The sequence below is a fragment of the Vombatus ursinus genome, unplaced genomic scaffold (genome assembly GCF_900497805.2).
Source record: "Vombatus ursinus unplaced genomic scaffold, bare-nosed wombat genome assembly UNPS02014786.1, whole genome shotgun sequence".
NCBI classification, from domain to species: Eukaryota; Metazoa; Chordata; class Mammalia; order Diprotodontia; family Vombatidae; genus Vombatus; species Vombatus ursinus.
The window spans coordinates 11,446,569-11,469,262 of record NW_020954564.1 but is presented as its reverse complement, the minus strand read 5'-3'; the positions used below and the strand labels follow the sequence as shown (position 1 = coordinate 11,469,262).

The 22,694-nt window shown below is 39.0% G+C and overlaps 1 protein-coding gene across 1 annotated transcript in view; it reads right to left on the bottom strand.

The window, feature by feature from the left end:
• Positions 1–14,926: 14,926 nt before the first annotated feature.
• LOC114046987 (prostaglandin G/H synthase 1-like) overlaps positions 14,927–22,694 on the bottom strand; it is a 31,258-nt gene continuing 23,490 nt past the window's right edge. Inside the window, exons 9-11 of the mRNA XM_027867631.1 lie at positions 21,266–21,552; positions 17,620–17,767; positions 14,927–15,252 (exon numbers count right to left, since the gene is read on the bottom strand). Coding sequence (XP_027723432.1) covers positions 14,927–15,252; positions 17,620–17,767; positions 21,266–21,552 — 761 coding nt within the window. The remainder of the gene's footprint in view (positions 15,253–17,619; positions 17,768–21,265; positions 21,553–22,694) is intronic.

Here is a 22,694-nt window from a genome sequence, read left to right as displayed (position 1 = left end):
AGATGAAGCTCAACCTGAAGACCTCCAATGAAACCCATTCCACTTTTGGTTATATCAAGTGTTAGGAAATTTTTCCTTACATCAATTCTAAATTTTGCTCTTTGCAGTTTCCACCTGTTACTACTCTTTTAGCGTCAAACAGAAGCAGCTTAATATCTCTTTTACCTAACAGTTGTCATCAAATAATTGAAGACAACTATAATGTCCTCTTTGAGTTCTCTCTTCTTGAGGACCAATTCTTTCACTCACTCCTCCTGTGACATAGATTAAAATCCATTCGCTATCCTTGTTGCCCTTCTCTGGATACTTTGAACTGGTCAGTGCCCTTAGACTATAGTTCTTTTTTTTTAAATGCTGGAACTTCTTACTTATCTTTTTGTTGAATGTGTCATACTTTAATGACAGTAGTAATTGATTTTATGTATCTTAAATATATGTATATTTATTTAAATATACTATATTTATTTATATAATTTATATTATATGTATATAATGTATTTAATTATATATCTAAATATATAATATATTTCTTTAAATATAACATATTTAGGTATATAATATATTTATTTAAATATAATATACTTATATGTTTGCATATTTTTATATATTTTAAAATATTTTTGTTACTAAAGTATATTTTACTGTATTATTTACTTTACTTTATTGCATAATAAGTAGGGTCATACATATTTAAATGTGATATTTGTTATCAGAATAGAGAATTTTAGCATAATATCATTTTCTTGTTTGTCTCCTTAAAATATTTTCGAGTTTGTACAGAATCAACAAAGTTCAGAGTTGGAATGAATTTCAAAAGTCATTGAGTCCACCCATTTCTAAAAAGGTTTTCTTATACAACATTCTTAACAAGTATCATCCAGTTTGTTTTGAATATGCTCAGTAATGAAGAACTCAATAATTCCTTAGGCAACTAACTCCATATTTACACAATTGGGAAGTTTTTCCTTGGCCCACACCTAAATTTTCCTCCCCCAACTTCCACCTATTGCCTCAAGTTCTTCCTTCTGTCACTGACAGAGACTGAAAAAGGGAAGTTATATTTATACCTTTTATTCATTCTTTTGAAATTTAATTTTTAAAGTAGTTTTAAATTGTTTTTTTTTCATTAATATGTACCTGTTGCATAATAGGTTGGTTAGAAACAAATTCTTCATTTTCCAAAGGCAAAAGTGAGATTTAGAATGTATAGAGAACTTCCTTTTTGGAATATGAAGAAGGTTCCTATTGATTCACTAAGATATATATTCAAGGATTATGGGAATATCAGAAGCACCATATGGTTCTTGCTGTCATCTATGACAGAGCTGTATTGCCAAAGCAAGGAAAAATAACTTAAATTGTCTTTAAAAATTAATCAGTGAGGCTAGAAGTAAATGAAATTTTACCTTTTTTTTTTAAGTACACTGAAATAAGAGAACAATTTAGTGGATTTGTTGATTACCCAGGTGAAGAGGTCAGTTTTAATGGTGACAGGGATTAATAGGTAATAATTGAAAGTATGCTTTCCAGTGCAGAGGTTTCTCTAGAAAATGCCTTGAACCCCATAAATTAAAGACTATAAAACAGGGTAATAGGTGTAGTCATGATTGGAAATAAAAGGACGTTATAAAAGAGCCTTAAGCTCACCCTATTATTAATCCCATTCTCACCTAATACTATGTCCAAGGGAAAGTCTTCTAGTATGGGATAATTAGAGATTGGGTTGGTTTTTAACATTAAAGAACTTCAATAGTTGCAAAAAAAGATGTTTTAACAAGTCAGTGAAACTTTAGAACAATGATTTTGGAGGAAGTTGTCTAATAGGAGTGATTAAGAATGTGTAGTTGCAGAATTCTTTCAATTAGTAGAGCTCAGGGATTATTACCCTTCAAAAACTCAGTTGAATCATTTGGAGACCCAATATGGGGATTGCCTTTTAGTTCTTTTTAGGCAGAGAAAATTAGAAATTCTGCACACTTGGTCCCATAAAGATGAATTCCATCTATAGCCGTTTTCATAATGAAACACAGTAAGGGAGGAGACAAAACTGGATGGAGTTTAAATGGACATGGTTACACATGACTGTTAATTATTGCTACTGAAAAAGACTGAAACTAGTGGATTGCTTAAGCTCAGGAGTTCTGAGCTTCAGTAGAGTTAAAGCCAATTGAATGTCTGCACTGTCTGGTACTAATATGCTGAGTCCCCAGGACTGGGAGGCCATCAGACTTTCTAAGGAGGGGTGAACCAGGTCAGAAAAACAGATTAAAGCTTCTGTACCAATTACTCAGTCTTAATAAACATTTATTAAGCAACTACTATGTGCCAGGCCCTGTGCTAATATTGTGAATGCAAAGATAGAAACTCATAATCTAGTAGGGGAAGATAATACATGAAAAGAAGCTGAAAATCAGGGGAAGGAGGGCAGGGAAGGGAGCTGTCTGGCATGGGGAGTATGATGAAGTCCTGCAGCCAAATGGGAAATGATGAGATAGCTACCCTGGGCCCTCTCATCAAATAGAGGATTTGGGAAGAATTCTTCCTGTTTACCTTCCACCCTCCTCCTACTATTCCTTTCATCAAATCTAAGCTTCCCTTGGGCAGGGACCATGTCTCCTCCATAAGACTAAGAATTCCCTTTGGGCAGAGGCCAAGAAAGGTATCATAGTGTAGTGAAAAGAACAATGAATTGAGATCCAAAGATCATAGGATCATAGGATTTTAAGCTGAAGGGATTTCAGAGGTTATCTGATCTAATAATCTCATTTTACAGATATTAAAACCGAGGTCCATAGGAGTGAATTGAATTGCCCAGGGTCACATAGGGGCAAGTGAGAAAGACAGGATTTGAACCCAGGTCTTCTGATTTCAAAGCCATTACTCTTTGTGCTTTACTGTAGCTGTGTTTAAACCCCAATTGGGTTACTTAACTACCTGTGTGATCTGAATTTTTCTGGGACTCAGTCACTTCATTTATAAAATGAGAGGATTGCATTCTATGATCCCAGGTCTTCTGGATCAAACTGATTAGCAGCCTGTGTGCAGAGACCATTGGCTCTCTTCCTTTATATTTTCCATCAAAACCATTGAACTAAATACTGTAAACAACAGTTGGTTAATATGGTTATCCCTTCCACTTTGCAGCTTTCCCCATCATAGCTTCAATATATCGAGGGTCAGCATAAGAAATTAAATGGAAATTTGGGGGGAATTTTGTGGAAGCCACAGACAACATTCAAAGGCAAGCAGACAACACAGAAAAGTTTAGAAACTCATAAATGCATAAAATGTATGTATAGTATTATATAATATGAATATATTTTATCCTTAAATGCCATAATAATTCAGACTTCTTCTCTGATATGAAGGGAGGCCCAAAAAAATTACATGAACTTTCCAGACCATAGAAAACTATCTAACCCCCATAAGATGGAAGGGATAACTGTACATGTTGCCCATCAGCTCCTAAGACTGCCCATTTGAAGGCCTTTTTGGTATGGAACCCAAGCCCTCTCCTACCATGAAGCTTTTTTCTGTTCCTTCTTGACTATGTATTTTGTATTTACTTTGCATACACTTATCTAAGGAAATGTTGTATGCCCTTCTCTGATATAATGTAAGCTCCTTGAGGGCAAGAACTATTTCATTTTTTTCTTTTGTATTCTTTGTGCCAAGCTCAACACCTGGCACATATGATGTGCTTGATAAATATTTGTTGTCTGATTAATTGCATCTATTCCTCATTTTTTCCCCCTAAACCAGCCCCATCTCTGACTCCTCTTGAGCTTCCTCAATGGTATATTTCATATCTGTGGTGTCTCTATTGCCACCATATTTTATAACCATTCCTTTATCTGTCTTGAAGAATAACAGAGGAGCACTGGAGTTTATAGGCAAAGATGAACTGAGCCAATACAACCCCCTTTTCACCAGGCAAACAGAAGAATCTGTAGAGTAGGGTCTGGTAACTTCTGCTCATATGGGGACTGGTGCCTTTCTTTAAGTCTTTGAATGACTATCATGTGGAAGAAGAATTAAACTGTCCCTGCTTGTTCTCAAAGGGCAGATCTAGGAGCCATTGGAGAGGGGAGTCACAGAGAAGCAGATTTAGGTTCAATATGAATAAAAATTAGTAATTGGAGTTGCTCAAAAGTAGAATGGAATGCCTCCAGAGATAGTGGATCCCCCATCACTGGAGATCTTCACCTGAAGTCTGGTGTGATAACTTTCTCAGTGGTGGCTGTAGGGAGGATTCCTGCTCATCTCAGAGTTGGACTAGATGGCCTTTAAGCTCCCTTCCAACTCAAACTGTCAGAATGAAAGGAAGCCCTTCTAGATGGTCCTATCCCTGTGTCCTTTCCCTTTTCCATTCTCTACAGCAAAGCATCTTCACATTATTTACTTAAATAGCTACTCATACTACCCCATCTCATCTCTGATGGGTAAGAATCAATTCAACAAATATTTATTAAGTCCCTTCTGTGCAGCTTCTTCTCACCCCTTCTAAGCAGCTGGATGGAGTAGTGAATAGAGTCAGGAGTCAGGAAGACCTGAGTTCAAATCTAGACTCAGACAATTACTAGCTATGTGACTCGTGTGGTCATGTAACCTCTATTTGCATAAGTTTCCTCAAGGGTAAAACAGGAATTATACCTCCCAGGGTTATTTTAAGGATGAAATTAAATATTTACAAAGTGTTTAGCACAGTGTCTGGCACAATGTAGGTGCTTAATAAATACTTGTTCCCTTCTGTCATTCCTTTCTATATACTAGTCACTGTGAATAACAAACAAATAAAATATGAAACCAGTCCTGGCTTCAAGAAGCTTACATTCTATTATAAAATATAGAGAGTTTGATAATTCACCATTCATTTCTTAAGCAATGCCCCATACAAGGTCCATGAGCTTCCACAATTTTCACATGGAACACACTGTTTCTTAGGACAGGGTTATCAACTATGACCAGGCTCCCAGCCAAACCACCAAAAAGCCACTGAGCCCAAAACGTGACTGAAACACAGCATGTTTGCAAAGATCAATGATAAGGAACACTGACAAAAAAACAATACAACTAAATAAGAAATTGTATTTTATTTCTAATCAGTTCTAAAATTTCAAGGGAGGGGAATTTAACAAGATAAACTTGTAATTATTTATTACAATATTACAATAATAATAAATTATTAATTTAACTTTTGTAATTATTCTGAGGGACCACATATTGGTTTCCTTATCTGCCAGCCTTGTATTTATATTATGTGAGATTTCTGAGTTCAGACAAAAGGGGAAAAGCAGCAAATAGCAGAGAAGCATATGGGGGTTGGAGAGGATCAGGAGGAAAGGAAGCCAGAATCAAGTATAGTGTTGAGTTGGGCAGGGAGTATCCAAAAGGAAGGGGGAAAGCCCTGAAGGCAATCTATGGGGACTTACAATTTGCCCAAAGACCAAATACTGAATACATGCATGAATACATACATGAATAGGATGAAGCCACATTTGGATATTATATCTTAGAAAGGACATTAATAAGCTGGAGAGCTTCTAAAGGAGAGCAATGAGGATGTTGAAGGGCCTTAAGGTCATACCATGTGAGGGTCTAGAACTGAGGATGTGGGAAAGTTTAGCCTGGAAAAGAGAAGGCTTAAGGGAGAACATGAAAGCTGACATTAAATATTTGAAGGGTTGTGCATATAAGACAGATTAAACTAGTTCTGCTTGTCTTATAAGACTAAACTAGGAACAAAAGGGAGATAAGTGGCCAAGAGGCAAATTTAGGCATGATTTAGAGAAAAGCTCCATAACAATTAAGAGTTGTCCAAAAGTGGAATGGACTGTTACAGTGGCAATTGGTTTCCCTCTCATTGTAAATGTTCAGACAGAAGCCAGATGATTACCTGTAAGGTCTGCTACAGAAGAAGATTCCTATTCAGGCATGGGTTAGAATAGATGGCCTCTGAAGTCCCTGCTGATTCTGGGAACAAGTGGAAAAGCAAATGTTTGGACAAAAAGATGAATCCTATATGCCCCAGGCCTGGTCCCAGAATTAGCTCCAAGCACCAGACTAGGCTGCCCTTAGCCTCCCACACACATGTTCTGACATTAGGGCTGCCCTTCACCATGCTAGCTACCTAAGTGGTACATTTCTTCTAGAATATAAAGAGAGAAGGCAAGAATGAGGTTAGTGCTTGTTTTTGTCAGTCCCTCCCTCTCATTGGTACCCATTCTCTTTCCCAAGAAGAGGTCCCTGAGAGGTCTTCCCTTGATTTCCAAGTCATTTAATTCACCTGGGCCTCAATTTCCTCAGATATAAAATGAAAGGGTTGGACTAGATGGTGTCAGAGGTCCCTTGAAGCTCTAGATATAAAATCTTGTGATGAACATAGGATTTCGGAAGTGGAACGGACCTTAGATATCACCTAGTACACCCTTTTAATTGTATAATGATGAAACTGACACCAAAGAGGATGCCAGAGAAATGTCTTCAAATCACACAGCAAATTAAGGGCAGAGCCTGTTACTGGAACCCAATTGGACAAGATGAAACAGTGAGATAAATTCTTGCATTTACATACTGTTTTAATTTACAAAAAAAATTAATTTACATTGTCTCATTTGATCTTCACAGCAACCTGTGAGGTGAGTAGGTTAAATATTATTTTACAAGGGAGAAACTAAGGCTTAGAAAATAGAAGTGACTTGGTTAAAGTCACATTAAGAATAGAGCCAAGGGCTAGAATCCAGATGGGCTACATGCACCTAGGGTGATCATTCTATTTCTCAGGATAAGATGGGTCTGCATGATGTAAAACAATGGGTGTTATTGAGAAGAGTCTCTCCGGCATTGGAGACTTTGTGGCAGCTTCAGGGAAATGTATGAGCAGAGAGACTGGCTCAGTGGGTTCCCAATTAGCTATCTGTTCAGGAGAAGTAAAACTTTCACCCAGTGAGTTCAATTAGGTGAGTGACCTCCCAAGAGATTCATTAGTGTTAGAGTCAGAGAAACAGGCATCTCCAGAGAGATCTCTCCAGGGCCTTGTTAGCTAGGCCACACTGGGGACCTCACCATGAAGAGAAAACTTTCTTTACGACATTTCACATTAGGAGTCATTCAGTTTCCCCAGTGGGCCATCTCCTTTCATCTTGACTCCCTCACTGGGCTTGGAAACAGAAACATTTCCTCTGAGAAACCAGAGGGAAGAGAACAGTCATTCATTTCCTTATGGAGACCACACTTCCCCTCCTCCCATCCAATGGCTTATACTTTGGCCCACCTACTCTGATCTTCGGTGTAAAGGCCAGGTCTCTCCATCCCCCACCCAACCCTCAAAAAAAGCTGAGATCATAATGCCTTGGCAAGAGCCATAAACTCAGTCAGAGACCTGGGTTCCATTACTGACTTAAGTGAGTCCTTCCCATCCACTGGACTTTAGTTTCCTCAACTAGAAAACAGAAAGATTAGTTAAATAATCTCTAAGGTCCTATGCAAATCTGACAATTCAGATCCTTTCAATTTCTAATCTTCTACGTGCAAGGTTCCTTTCAGATCTGAGATTATATAATTCCACAATTTATTGTGTCTCTAGAACCTAGTCTGAGGCTCCGCTTAGAAGCCAAGAATTTCTAAGGTGAAAGAAACTTCAGAGATCGTCTAGACCAATTTGTACCTAAACCAGAATACCCTTCCATAACTACCCTAAATAGGAGCAGCCAGCCTCTCTTCTACAGACTTCAGAGATGGCAACTGGTTCCACTTTGGGCCAGTTGCAAATGTTAGGGAATTCTTCGTTTATTTAAACTCAAGTCTGTCTCTCTGCAACTTCCGTTCAGGGTTATTCATTCCTACTAAGCTAATAAAAGGTGCTTGGCAAATTCTTACCATTTTTTCCTTGACCCTATTATGCCAGAATTAGGCCTATTGCCTACCACCCTTCTCCCCAGAGATGAGCCAGGCTTCAGTGCTTTGATCTACCTCCTTTCTAGGCAGCAACTGTAAGGTGGGAAGAAAGATCATCAAAGGGTCAGAGACTCAAAAACTGCCTGGTTGGCTCAGAGCAAGACATTTAACTTCTTTAAACCTCAATTTCCTCACCTCTAAAATCAGATAATAGTTGTTCTTCCTACATTACAAATCGTTGTGAGAGAAGTGCTTTTGAGTTGTTATTAATGATTAATCCCTGTTTTGCATCTTCCTAGCTGTGATACCTTTGTGGACCTCAATTCCCAAATCTAGAAAATGGGGCTGACAATTCTGTGTTCTGTGCAGCTCACCCTTAGGGTTGTTGTAAGGACCAGATGAGGTAACACATATGAAATTGTTTTGAAAATTCTTGTGCATCATTCAAAATATTTTCAATATTTTACCTGCACCTCTTTACACACATACACACACACAAATCACAACCACAAATTCCATCTTTCTTCTGCAGGAGAAAAACATCCAAGGTATTAGTGACCTTGACAAAATCACCTCTCTGGGCCTCAGTTTCCTTATCTGTAAAATGGTACTAACAATACTTATACTACATCTTATAAAGTTTTAAAGAGAAAAATGCCTTGTAAAATGGAAAGTGCTGTAGAAATATTGTTACTGTTATTATCATCAAGATCCTTAAGAAAACCTAGAAAGGGAAGATCTTAACAAAAAGGCATAAAGACAAAAATCAATGCAGTTAAAAATAAAAAAGGAAACAAGTAACTTGGGAGGGAGATCTTTGCAGCAAACTTCTCTAAGAAAAGTCTCATTTCCATGATACATGAAGAAACTCATTCAAATTTATAAGAATAAGAGTCATTAACTAACAAATGGTCAAAGGACATTGAACAGACCACTTTCTAAGGAAGAATTCTAAGCAATGAGTAGCCACATGAAAAAAATGATCCATATCACTAACAATTAGAGAAATGCAAATAGAAGTCTGAGGTGCTACACCAGTCATCAGATTGGTAAAGTTGACCAAAAAAAATGATAAATGTTGAAGGGAGTGTGGGGAAACAGGTTTATTAATGCACTATTGGTGGAGCTATGCAATTGGTCCAGCCATTCTAGAGAGCAATTTGGAATTGCACCCCAAAAATCACTAAACAGACATACTCTTTGAATTACCAGGCATAAACTGCAAAAAAAAATCAAAAAGGAAAGGATTATATGTATGAAAATATTTATTGCTGCACTTATTTTGTAACATGGAACTGGAAACAAAGGGGTTATTCATTCATCAGTTAGGAAATAGCTAAACCAATTATGGTATGTGAGAGTAATGGAATGCTATTGTGTTATAAGAAATAATGAAACAGTTTGAGGGAGGCCTGGGAAGACTTGTATGAACTGATACAGAGTGAAGTGAGTGGAACCAAGAGAACAATTATAGAATAACAAACAACACTGTAAAAACAAACAAGTTTGAAAAGCTTAAAAACTCTGATCAATGCAGTGACCAACCACAATTCCGGAGGGCTGATGATGAATCAGCCCTATCCACCTTCTTAACAAGATAGAGGTGATGGATGAACTCAGGTTACAGAGTGAAACATATTTTTAATGATACCTAATGTGAATTTTACTTTACTGTATTTGTCACAATAGTATTTTTTCCTTCTTTTTTCTTAATGGCAGGAGAAGTGGGAAAGAGAAAATATAGATTCTGTTAATTAAAAAAAATAAAACTTAATTTAAAAGAAAAAGCTAGAGAAGAAAATTGAACCATGATGGTGTTTCAAGCACTATAATCAATGTGAGTAAATTAGAGATTTAGAGTTAAAAAATCATTCACTTCACACTGTATAAAAAAGTGGTAGAAGGAAAGTAGAACAAGACAGGGCACATGGTGATATGTCTACACCTGTTTCTAGGGTTAAGGAGGCAATGGAGGTGGTGCAACACCAAGTTAGCAGGAGAAAAGCAGAAAACAACTTTGAAGAAATAATTTTGGAGGTGGAGTCAAGATGGCAGAGAATAGGCAGCAGCTCAGCTGAACTCTTCCTGAATTTTTCCCTCTAAAACCTTTAAAATAAAGACTCAAATGAAATACCAGAGTGGCAGAGCCAACAAAAGTTGGGCTGAAGCACTTCTCCAGCCCAACACAACTTAGGATGGCACCAGGAAAAGTCTGAGGCACTGGGGTGGTGGTAGACTTGGAGCACAATGCAAGTTGCCACAACACCAGCATCAGGCCTTGGATGTATCTGTGACAGTGGCAGCAGCTTTAGGAGCTCTCAGCCCACAAAAGCTAAGGGGGTCAGACAACTGGTCAGAAAAAAATTATAGGAGATCCTTTGCTGGCACTAAGCGCAGAACCCTATTGCATTGTCTATAGACAGTTTTAAAGCACAGTTCCAGGGTGAAAAGGAGCACCAGCACTTGTAGCTGTAGGGATACAGGGGCCCTGTCCACAGTTCCAAGATAGAAAAGAGTGCTTGTGGTCACTCACAAGGGATCAGGGGCCATGGACTTAGTTCCAAGGAAGTAAGGAGCACTAGTGCTTGTGGCTGTAGGACTGCAGGGAACCTATTCACAGTTCCAGGGCCAAGAGAAGCACTAGCACTATGGCTACAAAGGAACATGGTCTCTTCCTGGGTAAAGACCAGAGTATAGGCCAGGAGAGCAGTGACCACATCTTCCTTGAATCACTTTAAAAGCACTAAAAACTTGCAGATCACCAAAACTAGCTCTGAAAACAGCAGCACAAAAAACCTGGAGCTTGGGACAGTGTCCCCTGTATCCCAGGAGCATAGTCCAATTTTAAGATAAAGTTCCTAGTCAAGAAATATGCTAGGAAAATGAGCAAATAATAACAACAAAAAAAGAATCTTACCATAGAAACTACTATGGTGACAGGGAAGATCATGACAAAAATGCAGACGAAGACGATGTCAAAAAAGCAAAGACTTAAGGGAAAAAAATACTGTAAATTGGGCTCAAGCCCAGCAAGAATTCCTGGTAGAGCTCCAAAAATATTTTAAAAATCAAATAAGAAAGGTAGAGGAAAAACTAGGGAAATCAATGGGATTGATGGCAAGAAAATCATGAAAAGAGAGTCAGCGGTTTAGTAAAAGAGGCACAAAAATAATTCAAGAAAACAGCACATTAAAAAACAGAATTGACCAAATGGAAAAAGTGATACAAAAATTCACTGAAGAAAAGGACTTAAAAAGTAGAATTAGTTGAATGAAAAAGAGGTAACAAAATCTCGTGGAAGAAAATAATTTCTTAAAAATCAGAATTGGGGAAGTGGAAGCTAATGATGCCATGAGACATCAAAAAATAATCAAATGAAGTCAAATGAATGAAAAAGAGAAGAAAATGTGTAAAATCTCATTGGAAGAAAAACTGACATGAAAAATAGATGGAGGAGAGATAATTTACGAATTATTGGACTACCTGAAAGCCATAATAAAAAAGAGTTTAGATGTAATATTTTAAGAAATTATCATAGAAAAATGTCCTGATATCCTAGAACTAGAGGATAAAATAGAAATTGAAAAAATCCACCAATCACTTCCTGAAAAAGATCCCAAAATAAAAATGAAAACTCCCAGGAATATTACAGCAAAATTCCAGAGCTCCAATTTTAAACTATGCCCAAAGGGCTATAAAACTGTGCATATCCTTTGATCCAGCAATACAAGTATTTGGTCTGTATCCCAAAGAGATCATAAAAAGGAGAAAGGACCCACAGGTACAAAAATATTTATAGCAGCTGTTTTTGAGGTGGCAAAGAATTGGAAACTGAGGGGGTACCCATCAATTAGGGAATGACTGAACAAGTTGTGGTATAGAAATGTATTGGAATACTATTATGCTATAAGAAATGATGAGCAGGTGAATTTCAGGAAAAAACCTAGAAAGATTTACATAAACTGATTCTGAGTGAAATGAGCAGAACCAGGAGAAGATTGTACACAGTAACAGCAACATTGCGTGATCAACTATGATCATCTCAGCAATACAATGATTCAAGACAATTCCAAAAGACTCATGATGGAAAATGCTATCCACATCCAGAGAAAGAACTATGATGTCTGAATGCAGATTAAAGCACACTATTCTCATTTTTCTTTTGTTTTTTTTCTCATGGTTTTTTTTTCTTTTGTTCTGATTCTTCTTTCACAACATAACTAATGTGGAAATATTTAATATGTTTGCACATATATAACCTATATCAGAATGCTTGCTGCCTTGGAGAGGAGGGGAGAGAAGAAAGGTAGGAAGGGAGGAAAATCTGGGACTCAAAACTGTATAAAAATAAACATTGAAAACTATCTTTACACGTATTTGGAAAAGAAATAAAATACTATTAGGTACAAAAAGAAAAGAAAATTCCAGAGCTCCCACATCAAGGAGAAAATGTTGCAAGCAGATGAAATAAAGCCATTCAAGATGATACAAGATTTAGTAGTGTCCACATTAAAGAAGTAGAGGGTTTAGAATATGATATTCTGGAAGGCAAAGGAGCTGAGATTACAACTAAGAATAACCTACCCAGAAAAACTAAGTGTAATTTTTTTTTGGCGGGGGGGAAATGAACATTTAATGAAATAGACAACTTTCAAGCTTTCCTAATGAAAAGAACAAAGCTGAATAGAAAATTTGACATTCAAACACACGACTCAAGAGAAGAATAAAAAGTAAACATAAAAGAGAAATCATAAGGAGCTCAATAATGTTAAACTGTTTGCATTCCTATATGGGAAAATGATACATGCAACTCCTCAGAACTGTATAATTATTAAGACAGTTAGAGACAGAGGGCACATGAATGAGTTGATTATGTTGAGATGATCTCAAAAAATGGGGAGAGGGGATTATCTTACATAAAAGAGACACAAAAGAAAAAACTTTTAAAGTGGAGGGGGAAATGGAGGAGGGGTGGAGGGCAATGCTTGAACCTTACTCTCATTGGAATTGGCTTAAAGAAGGAATAACATACACACTCAGATGGGTAGAGAAATCTATCTTGCCCAATAGGGAAGTAGGGGGGAAAGAAGATAAGAGAAGGAAGAGTATATTAAAGCAGGCATTGGTCAGAAGCAAAACAGACTTTTGAGAAGGGACAGGATAAAAGAGAGAAAGAGAGAAGGATAAATAGGGTAAAATAGGATAGAGGGAAATAAACACTAATTGGGACTGTGGGAGGGGGACAACTAGGGGGTGCAGTTGAAAGAGTGGCAGGCCTGGAGTCAGGAAGACTTATGTTCCTGAGTTCAAATTTGACCTCAGACACTTATTAGCCATATGACCCTGGGCAAGTCACTTGACCCTGTTTGCCTCAGTTTCCTCATCTGTAAAATGAACTGGTGAAGGAAATGAGAAACCACTTCAGTGTCTTTGCCAAGAAAACCTCAAATGGGGTCACAAAGAGTCAGACATGACTGAAACATCTAAACAGCAACGAATCGTAACTGAGGCAACTAGATGGTGCAGTGGATAGAATGCCAGGTCTGGAGTCAAGAAGACCTGAGGGGTAGTAATCATGAACTTAGACAAAGCAAAAGCAAAAATAGACATAATTAAAAGAGATAGGCAGAGAAACTATATTTTGCTAAAAGGTACAATAACAATGAAGTAATATCAATAATAAAGATATATGCACTAGTGGTGCATGTCAACATTCCCGTCTCAGAACTAGATAGATCTAACCGTGAAATAAATAAGAAAGAAGTTAAGGAGAAGAATAGAATGTTAGAAAAGTTTTATATGATAGACCATGGCCTTTGGTGTAGTCTTTTGACTGAATCCAAACTTCACGGAACAAATCCCCTAATTAAAGGGATTTGTTCTACAAAACTTGGACTCAGTGAAAAGGCCACACCTAAGATCCTAGAAAGCCACATGGGATTTCAAGGCTCAGGTTCCTCACCCCTTTATAGACCTTTGGAGAAAATTGGAGGGAAACAGAAAGGAGTATATCTTTCTCTTAGCAGTACATGGCACCTTCACAAAAATTAACCATGTATTAGGGTAATAAAACCTCACAAACAAATGCAGAAAAGCAGAAATATTTATATGAATCTTTTTCAGACCATAATGTAATATAAATTATATTCAATAAAGGACTTGTGATAAAAAAATATATCCACCTTCAGTGAAAGAACTGACAGAATCTGAATGAAGATTGAAACATAATTTCTTCATTTTATTTTTATTGGGTTTTTTTTTTTTGCAAAATGGCTAACATGGAAATCCAATTTGAATGATTTCACATTTTTTACATTCAACAATCAGTAGGAGGAGGAAAGGGAAGAAGAGAATTCAGGAATTCAATTTTTTTAAATGAATGCTAAAAATAAATAATGATTTTTTTAAATTATCATTTTATTAGCCTCAGTTGAGGACTCAGAACCTCTTGGGAAATCCAGGGTCAGGGAAGAGGCAGTACTATCAGGGAAGTACATGTCAGTTGTTCCCTCTGTCCAACCATGGTAACTATCACCAACACACAGTCCCCCAGAAATCTACAATGCAAACACATTAGACTGGACATGAGGGCCAAGAAAGATATCCCACCTCCCCTTTTTTATCCAGCAACCCCACCCCACACATGAGGTCAATGGCATTTCCCTGGGCCTGAGCTCATGGAATAGTACTTCCCTAGGTGAGCAAAGTTCTCCAAGTGACTCATTTGGAGAGGACAGAGGAAATCAGTGCTTCAGAGAACTACATTAGGATCTGGGGGTTCCAGAAAGCCAGTCAATATTCAGGAATGTCTATCAGAAACCACAGCTTTAGAGGACTGACCAAGAAATCCAACACTCTGGAATGCTAGCTAAGAGTGCAGTACTCCAGAACATTTGGGAAAACTAACTAAAGACCCAACACTCTGGAACATAAAACCAAGAACCCAAATTCCAGATCACAGAGCAGGAACCACAGACAGAGTTCTAGAATACCTATACTCCACTCACAGTTCAGTAGATGGCCTCAACCTTTACTCGTCTGCTTGGTCTAAGTCAGGCACACGGAATGAGACATAGGGACATACTTGGACATTGAGACAAACTAGTTTCTGCAATGTGGCTGTCTTGACAATATTGAAGCCAGTCTCACCACCAAATGTGCTTGGCTTCCAGTAATCAGGAGAGCATATCGGGTTCCCCAAGAGCCCTTTGAGGGAGAAGGGGGCCCCAATCTCCACTATGCTCTCCCCAAAGATAGAATTAGGCAGAGATTTCTCTAGAAGTAAGCCTGGGTAGAACTCCAAGGCATCAATGTCTCCATATAGCTCCTCCAGCTCTGCTGAATTCTGCTTCTCTCCTACAAAGAGGGAAGGAGGAAACAGATCAGATCAGCTCCTCCCCATATCCTGGAAATAAAAAGGCATATGCCCATGGCAACATTGGGAAGTAACCTTCCCTGTTCACCCTTAGAGGCAGTGTGGTCTATGAGAAAGAACATAAATAGACTTGGGATCAGACATTTTGGTGGAGTAGTGAGTAGAGTGTCAGACCTGGAGTCAAAGTCCTAAATTCTACCTCAGATACATAGTAGCTGTAGGAATCTGAGAAAGCCACTTAACCACTCAGCCTGTTTCCTCATCTGTGTAACGAAAATAATCACAGCTCCTGCCTCACAGAGTTGTTTCAGGAATCAAGTGAGATGATAAGTCTAAGATAAGCTAAGATACAGCACTTTTTAAACCTTGAAGTGCTATATAAGTGTAAATTATTATTATTATTATTATTATTATTATTATTATCATCATCATTATCATCATCATCTTAGATTTCTCACTTCTAAGACATATTGGGCAAGGCACTCAATATAGAGGTAGCATGCCATAGTAGCTACAGCTTGGGTTTTGGAGTCAGGAAGATCTGGGTTCAAATCCTGCTTCAGACATTCTGGGCAAGTCATTTAACCTCTATGTGTCTTAGTTTCCTCATTTGTAAAATAAGAGGGTTGGACTCAAAGACATCTAAGGACCCTTCCAGTTCTAAATCTGTGATTCTATGAGCCTGTGATCTGTATGTGAAACTTAGTTTCTTCTTCTGAAAAACAGGTACAACATCAGCCCTTCCTTTAACCCAGGAGTATTAGGCTAGGACTGGGATCAAATGCCCAATTGGGGCATGGGATTTTGGGGGGAAACACACTATAGGCAACAGATAACATGAACAAAGAATTGCTTATTTTCAGGAAAGATTAAAATGAACACTATCTAGGAAGTTCTTGAAATCTATCATCTTACGAATGTATCAATAGTTAGAAATTGAATCTCTGTAAAGGAATTTTATTTTAAAACTACGACAAAGAAAACTGAAGCTACCAGGAGCTAAGGAGACAAAACAGAAAGGGTAAAGAAAAGGATAAGGACAGTAGCAGTCTGTGTTTCCTGATACCCCAGTTTGTTCAAAGATCAACAAAATTGAGTGGTACTCAGAGCCCATACTGGCCAACTCCTATATCAGACCATGCATTAAATGACGAAATAAGGGTGTACAAAATGCTTACATCATTAAGCATCCAAGCTACTTTGGATTCCCAAGGCCGTGGCTCAAGGAGAGGCCAAGAACTAAAAACTAAATATGTCAAGACAAGTGAAATGTAACATGGCTAATTAGCAATCTTTCAAAAATTGTTCTACATCCCAATGAGGCTTGAATGTTAACCTCCCACATAAGCTTCTGAATTCTGTTCTGGTCATTCTACAGTGTTCACTTATGATTCTCTTGTGTTTATCATGGCTTTCTTCAAATGGGAATAAATTACCTCTCCTATTCCCAATTCATGTTGGTACTTTTAGTACCTCTTTTACTTTCACCCCTCTCTTGGGAGAGGAACCCTAGGCTCCAGCCCAAAAAAGACATGTCCCAGATATGGGAGCCCACTCTGAGGAGCATCCAGGCATCTTTAGCAATGAATTTGGCATACAAGCAGATGGCTAGATTATAGAACAGGAAAAGTCAGGTACCCTGAGCTTCAGTAAGTCCTAGTAGCAGTTGCCTGTAGCCCCCATGCTAGACAAATGGAACAGATTAGTAATGGCAGTAGTAGTAGTAGAAGTAGCAGTAGCAGTAGCAGTAGTAGTAATAGTAGTAGTAGTAGTAGTAATAATAGTAGGAGGAGGAGGAGAAGGAGGAGGAAGAGAAGAAGGAAGAGAAGGAGAAGGAGGAGGAGGAGGAAAAGAGGAGAAGGAGGAGGAGCAGGAGGAAGTAATAGTAATATGCCCCTCCTAAAGTCTTCCCTTTGAGACGTCATTTTATTTGAAGGTGACCCTGAAGACCCAAAGTCCAAGCCCCTAAGACACAAGTGTCTGTAGGTCCTACACCAAGTTGAAAAGGGTTCAATTTTGTTCCCAGCAATAAGACCATCCATCTATTGTCCAACAAACAGCCCACCTAAGTATAGGTGATCAAAATTATACCATAGAAGCTCAGGAAGACCATTTACTATATACCAAAGGATAGAGGCTAGCACTTCTCCCTATCCCTCCCAAACAAGAAAGGATCCTTGAAATCTTACAATTATTAATATTATTACTGTTATAATTCATCCTTATTCCCACAGCCTCCTTCTCCCTCATTCCATTCTAATGCCCACCCCACAATATGATGGTTCCTTCTTCCCAGACAAGAAACTTGGGGTCAGAGGCTGGGAGAAGCCAGATGGGGTGTCACTAACCTGTGAGCTCCTCAAAGGAGGTGTAGGGTTTCAAGTCAAACTGCTTACGGTATTCATTGAAGGACTGTAGCCTCAGCTCCCGTGACTCCTTAATGGTGCTCACAGTCACATCTAACACATTGCTGTTGATGTTCCTGACCCCACCAATCTGGGGAAGAAGAGGCACAGTCATGTCACCACCAGAGAGAAGGAACCATGAACAAACTTTAAAAAAAATCTATGATCTATGATTTTGGTTCATTAAAAGTAAAGGTTGGTGAGTAAGGAACCCAACCATAGCTATTCATTCCTATGTGTAGTAGTGCTCATAAGTTCTAAAACTGGCAGGAACCATAGGGATCATCTAGTCTGATTTTGGCAGCTGAGTGGCATAGTGGATACAGTGCTGAGCCTGGAGTAAGGAAGATTACTTCTCTTGAGTTCAAATCCAGCCTCAGATACTTACTAGCTGTGTGACCCTGGGCAAGTCATATAACCCTGCTTGCCTCAGTTCCTCATCTATAAAATGAGCTGGAGAAGGCAATGGCAAATGACTATCTTTGCCAAGAAAACTCCAAATGGTTCATGAAAAGTCAGAAATGACTGAAATGGTTGGACAACAAAAAGAACAATGGTCTGACCTCCTCCTCCCCTTTCTACACATGGGGAAACTGAAACCGAGAAAGGTTAAGTGACTTGCCCAATATCAACTGAAAATGGTAGTGCTGGGATGCGAAAACCTGAGTCTTCTGACTCTGATTCCAGGCTCTTTTGTCATATCACACTAATTATAAGGAATAAATTCATCAGTTGAAAAGTGTCAGTGGGTTTCCTACAGAAAATTTTTTTTCCTTATTTTTTTAAAGCAGAGGTGAATGGGAGAGAATCCTCTTTTGCAGTTACCTGTGCCTTTGGGGAGCCTTGCTATTGTGACTGCAAAGCCGAAAGTCAGAAGGCAGAAACCACCAGCTACATCCACCTGGTGGCAGCATATTAACTGCAGAGGAAATAGCCAGGAGTCAATAAATGCCATGGGACTAGACTTGAAAAGCCAAGCCTTTCAGAAGATCATGGATTTAGGTCTGGAAGGGACCTAAAAGGTCATCTAATTCAGCCTTTTCAGCTTTACAGATGAGTAGACTGAGTCTCAGAGGCAGGTGCCTTGCCCAGAATCACACAAGTAATAAGTGGTAAGGCTAGTCATTGAATCCAGGTTATAATAATAATAATAATGGTAATAATAATAGCTGGTATTTATATAGTATCTTTAAGTTTGCAAAAAACAATCTACAAATATTATCTCATTTGATCCACACAACTCTGAGAGATAGGTACTATTATGGTCCCATTTATACTTGGGGAAACTGAGGCAGACCGAAGCTAAGTGACTTGCCTGGAGTCACACAGATAGCCAATATCTGAGGTCACATTTGAACTCAAGTCTTCCTGACTCTAAGCCCAGCAATCTATTCACCGCACCACTGAATTCACTATACATTCTCCTCTAATAATGTTATAATTTGGGGCATTTCTGGGGGAAAATAGTAGAATTGATATTTGGACCAATATACTGCTTTGGGGCCTGAAGTATACCAAACACTTTTATGTATGTCTACCTTCCTCGTAGGATTGTTACAAAGAAAGCAACTGGTAAACCCGAAAGTCATATTAAAATGTAGGTTATTATTACTTCACTTAACCTTCATATTTGTTATTCTTTTCTTTTTTTTGTTATTTCTTTTCTTCTTTACAGATGATGAAACTGAGGTTCAGAGAGGGGAAACCCAAGGACTCCAGCCCAGGCTTCATAGGATGATGGTATTGAAGAGCTAGAGAGCATTTAAAAGGTTACTTCAGGGGCAGCTAGGTAGCGCAGTGGATAGAGTACCAGTCCTGGAGTCAGGAGGACCAGAGTTCAAATCCAGCCTCAGACACATAACACTTACTAGCAGACCCTAGGCAAGTTACTTAACCCCAATTGCCTCGCCAAAAAAAAGTCACCTCACCCAAAGGCCTTCCTTTGATAGACAAGGCTCTGGGCCCCTGAGAGTGACCTGCCCAAAGACACATAAGTAGTAAGCTGGGATTTGAACCCATGTCCTCTCACTCCAAATTCAGTACCTTTTCTACACTACCATTTTTCAGGGTATATCCACATATTTTTGTTTCTTTTCATAGGATCTCATTTTAGGGGTATTTTGTTTATTTGGAGCAATATCATGATACTATTGTACTACAAACTATTGAATATTGCTGCTGGTGGCATTGTAATCTCTACAGAGCAATCCTCTCTATCCTCCTCCACATGTACCTTTTATGTTTTGCTTTGTTTTGTTGTTGTTGCTGTGGTTGTTGTGGTTATTTTTTAACTAGGCTATAGGGTTAAGTGACTTACCCAGAATCACACAGCTAGTGACTATCATGTGTCTGAGGCCAGGTTTTGAACTCAGGTCCTCCTGACTCCAGGGCCAGTGCTCTATCCACTGTGCTACTTAACTGCCCCTACATATACCTTTTTTTACGCTAGACCTGTGATTGTATTGGTATAAAGTACTCCCAGTGAGAAAATTCCCTCTACCAACACAGATCAGCACCTACTCTGCAACTTATTATTGCCTGAGAGCACTGAGAGGTTCAGTGCCTTGCCCAGGGTCATACATCCAGTGGGCATCAGGTAAGGGACTTGAACCCAAGTCTACCGGACTCTAAAAGTCACCTGTCAAGCCACTACACCACAGCTGCCTGTCCTATAGGAACCATAAATGTGTTCTGAATTTACCGGCTTCTAGGGATTACATTTGCAGTTGGGATCTGCTGCCACCTGGTGGTTGAGACTGGTAGTACCTGGTTTAGGGTTTTACATAGTCAATAGCTAGTCTTCTTCCCACAGAGTAAATCAATCAATCAACAATAACTATAGCTATCGTCTATACAGTGCTTTATGGGTTGCAAAGTGCTTTATATGTGTTAACTCATTTTAGCTGCACAACAATTCTGTGAGGTAAGTGCTATGTATTACCCCCATTTTACAGATGAGGAAGCTGAAGCTGATCAGGAATAAGTGACATGCAGAGGATCACATAGTTAGGAAGAATCTGAGGCAGGATTTGAACTTGGGGCTTCCTGATTCCAAATCCAGAACTTAGTCCACTGCACCAGCCTGCTTCCACTAACAAGTTTTGGTACAGTAGTGAATAGATTGCTGGACTCCTCTTACCATTTGTGTGACCTTTAGCAAGTCATATAACCTCTCTCAGCCTGTTTTCTTATTGGTAAAACTGGAGCGATAAATAGGACCCACTTAACAGGTGTTGTGAGGATCAAATGAGACAATATGGGTCACCTTAAAATGTTATATGATTGAGAAATAATAATATTATTATAAGTACAAAAAATGAGTTAATTCCTACTTCTAAGGTGCTAACTGAATAAATGACTGATTTCTCAGTCAACTACGTTTTTTGAAAAAGTCAAAAAAGTAAATTTCCTCATTGCAACAACAAACACTTGTATCCTGAACCGTACCTTCTTGTGACAGAGACAGGATCCAAAGCCAAGCCTTCTGAACCCACTGCCATTGCTTTTTCCATCGCTGCCTCATTTTGGTAATGGCAGAGGTGGGATGCGAGAGTGGGAATGGGGGGGTCAACCCTGTCCTGGGACCTACCTGGCCTGCCCTCTGTCGGGAGAAGGCTTCCACCAGGGCTTCCACACCATAGTCCAAAAGCATGGAGGTGTTGAACACAAACTGCTCATAGCTGTATTCCTGTTGTCCCACCACAAAGGAGTCAGGCATGAGAGGGTGCCAGTGGTAGAGATGGTTAAACTCCACAGAGATGCGGTTTTGATACTGAAACTGGACTCCAAAAAGCATTTCTGGGTCAAACTTCAACTTCAAGAAGTAGCCACTGAGGTGCTGCACATAATCCTCAGTGACGATCTTGATGGTCTCCCCTAGAGGGATTGATCAGGACAGAAGGGTCAGAGGACAGAGAGGCAACAGGCCATGGCTCATGCCTCCCTTTCTTGACCTGAGCTAGGTCATGCATGAGGCAGTGTCCAGAGAGGCAAAGTAATGTCATACAGAGACTACCAGATTTGGGAGGTCAGACAACCTGAGTTCATGTCCTTGGTCTGCTACTTACTCCCTCTGAGACCTTGGGTAAATTCCTTGACAGTCAGGCCTCAATGTTCTTATCTGTAAAATGAGACGGTTGAACTAGGTAATCTCTGAAATCTCAAATCTAGGATCCTATCTGGGCACTCCAGACCCTCCTGACCCCTCAAATTCCTTAAAAGGCTCAAAAGGCAGGTTCTTCAAGGGTCTCAGGCACCATCACACAAGGGAAAACCAACCCCTGGTCTCAGAAGAGGCAAAGGTCAGAGCAGCTAGGTGACGCAGTGGACAGAGCTCCAGCCATGGAGTCAGGAAGACCTGAGTTCAAATCTGGCCTCAGACACTTGGCACTTACTAGCTGTGTGACCCTGGGCAAGTCACTTAACCCCACTGCCTAGCCAAAAAGCTCAAAAAAAAAAAGGCAAAGCACTTTTTTAGCTGATAAGGAAGTTGAGATGAAATGATGCCCTCAGGCACATAGGTAGAATTAAAGCTGTATTGCACCTAATCTAACATTCAAATTTTGAAAATGACAGGTCATTGAGATCCATAGAGGTTATGGGATTTGCCCAAGTGATATAGGAATTAAGGGGCAGAGATGCATATTTGTTACATGGATTTTGCTTTTATTATTTTTAATTTTTTAGTAGTGGAGCAGGAAGGTCGATGGAGAAAAATTGTTAATAGAAAAGTAAAATACAATTTAGAAATAAGTATCATAAGATTCAAACCCAGGTCCCCTGTAAAGTCTAGCATTCTTTCCATGACATTACACTATCTACTTAATATCTATTCACTCTTTCAGCCAAACACAGAAGAAACTCTTAGAGCCCCAGAATGAGTGCTGAGAATCTTAATCACAGGTTTCTCTCTATCCAATTTGCTGAATGACCTTTAGCCAGTTATTTGACGTCTCTGATCCCTAAGTACTACTACCAATGAAATACAACTGACTATCCTGACACACAGAGACCTTAGC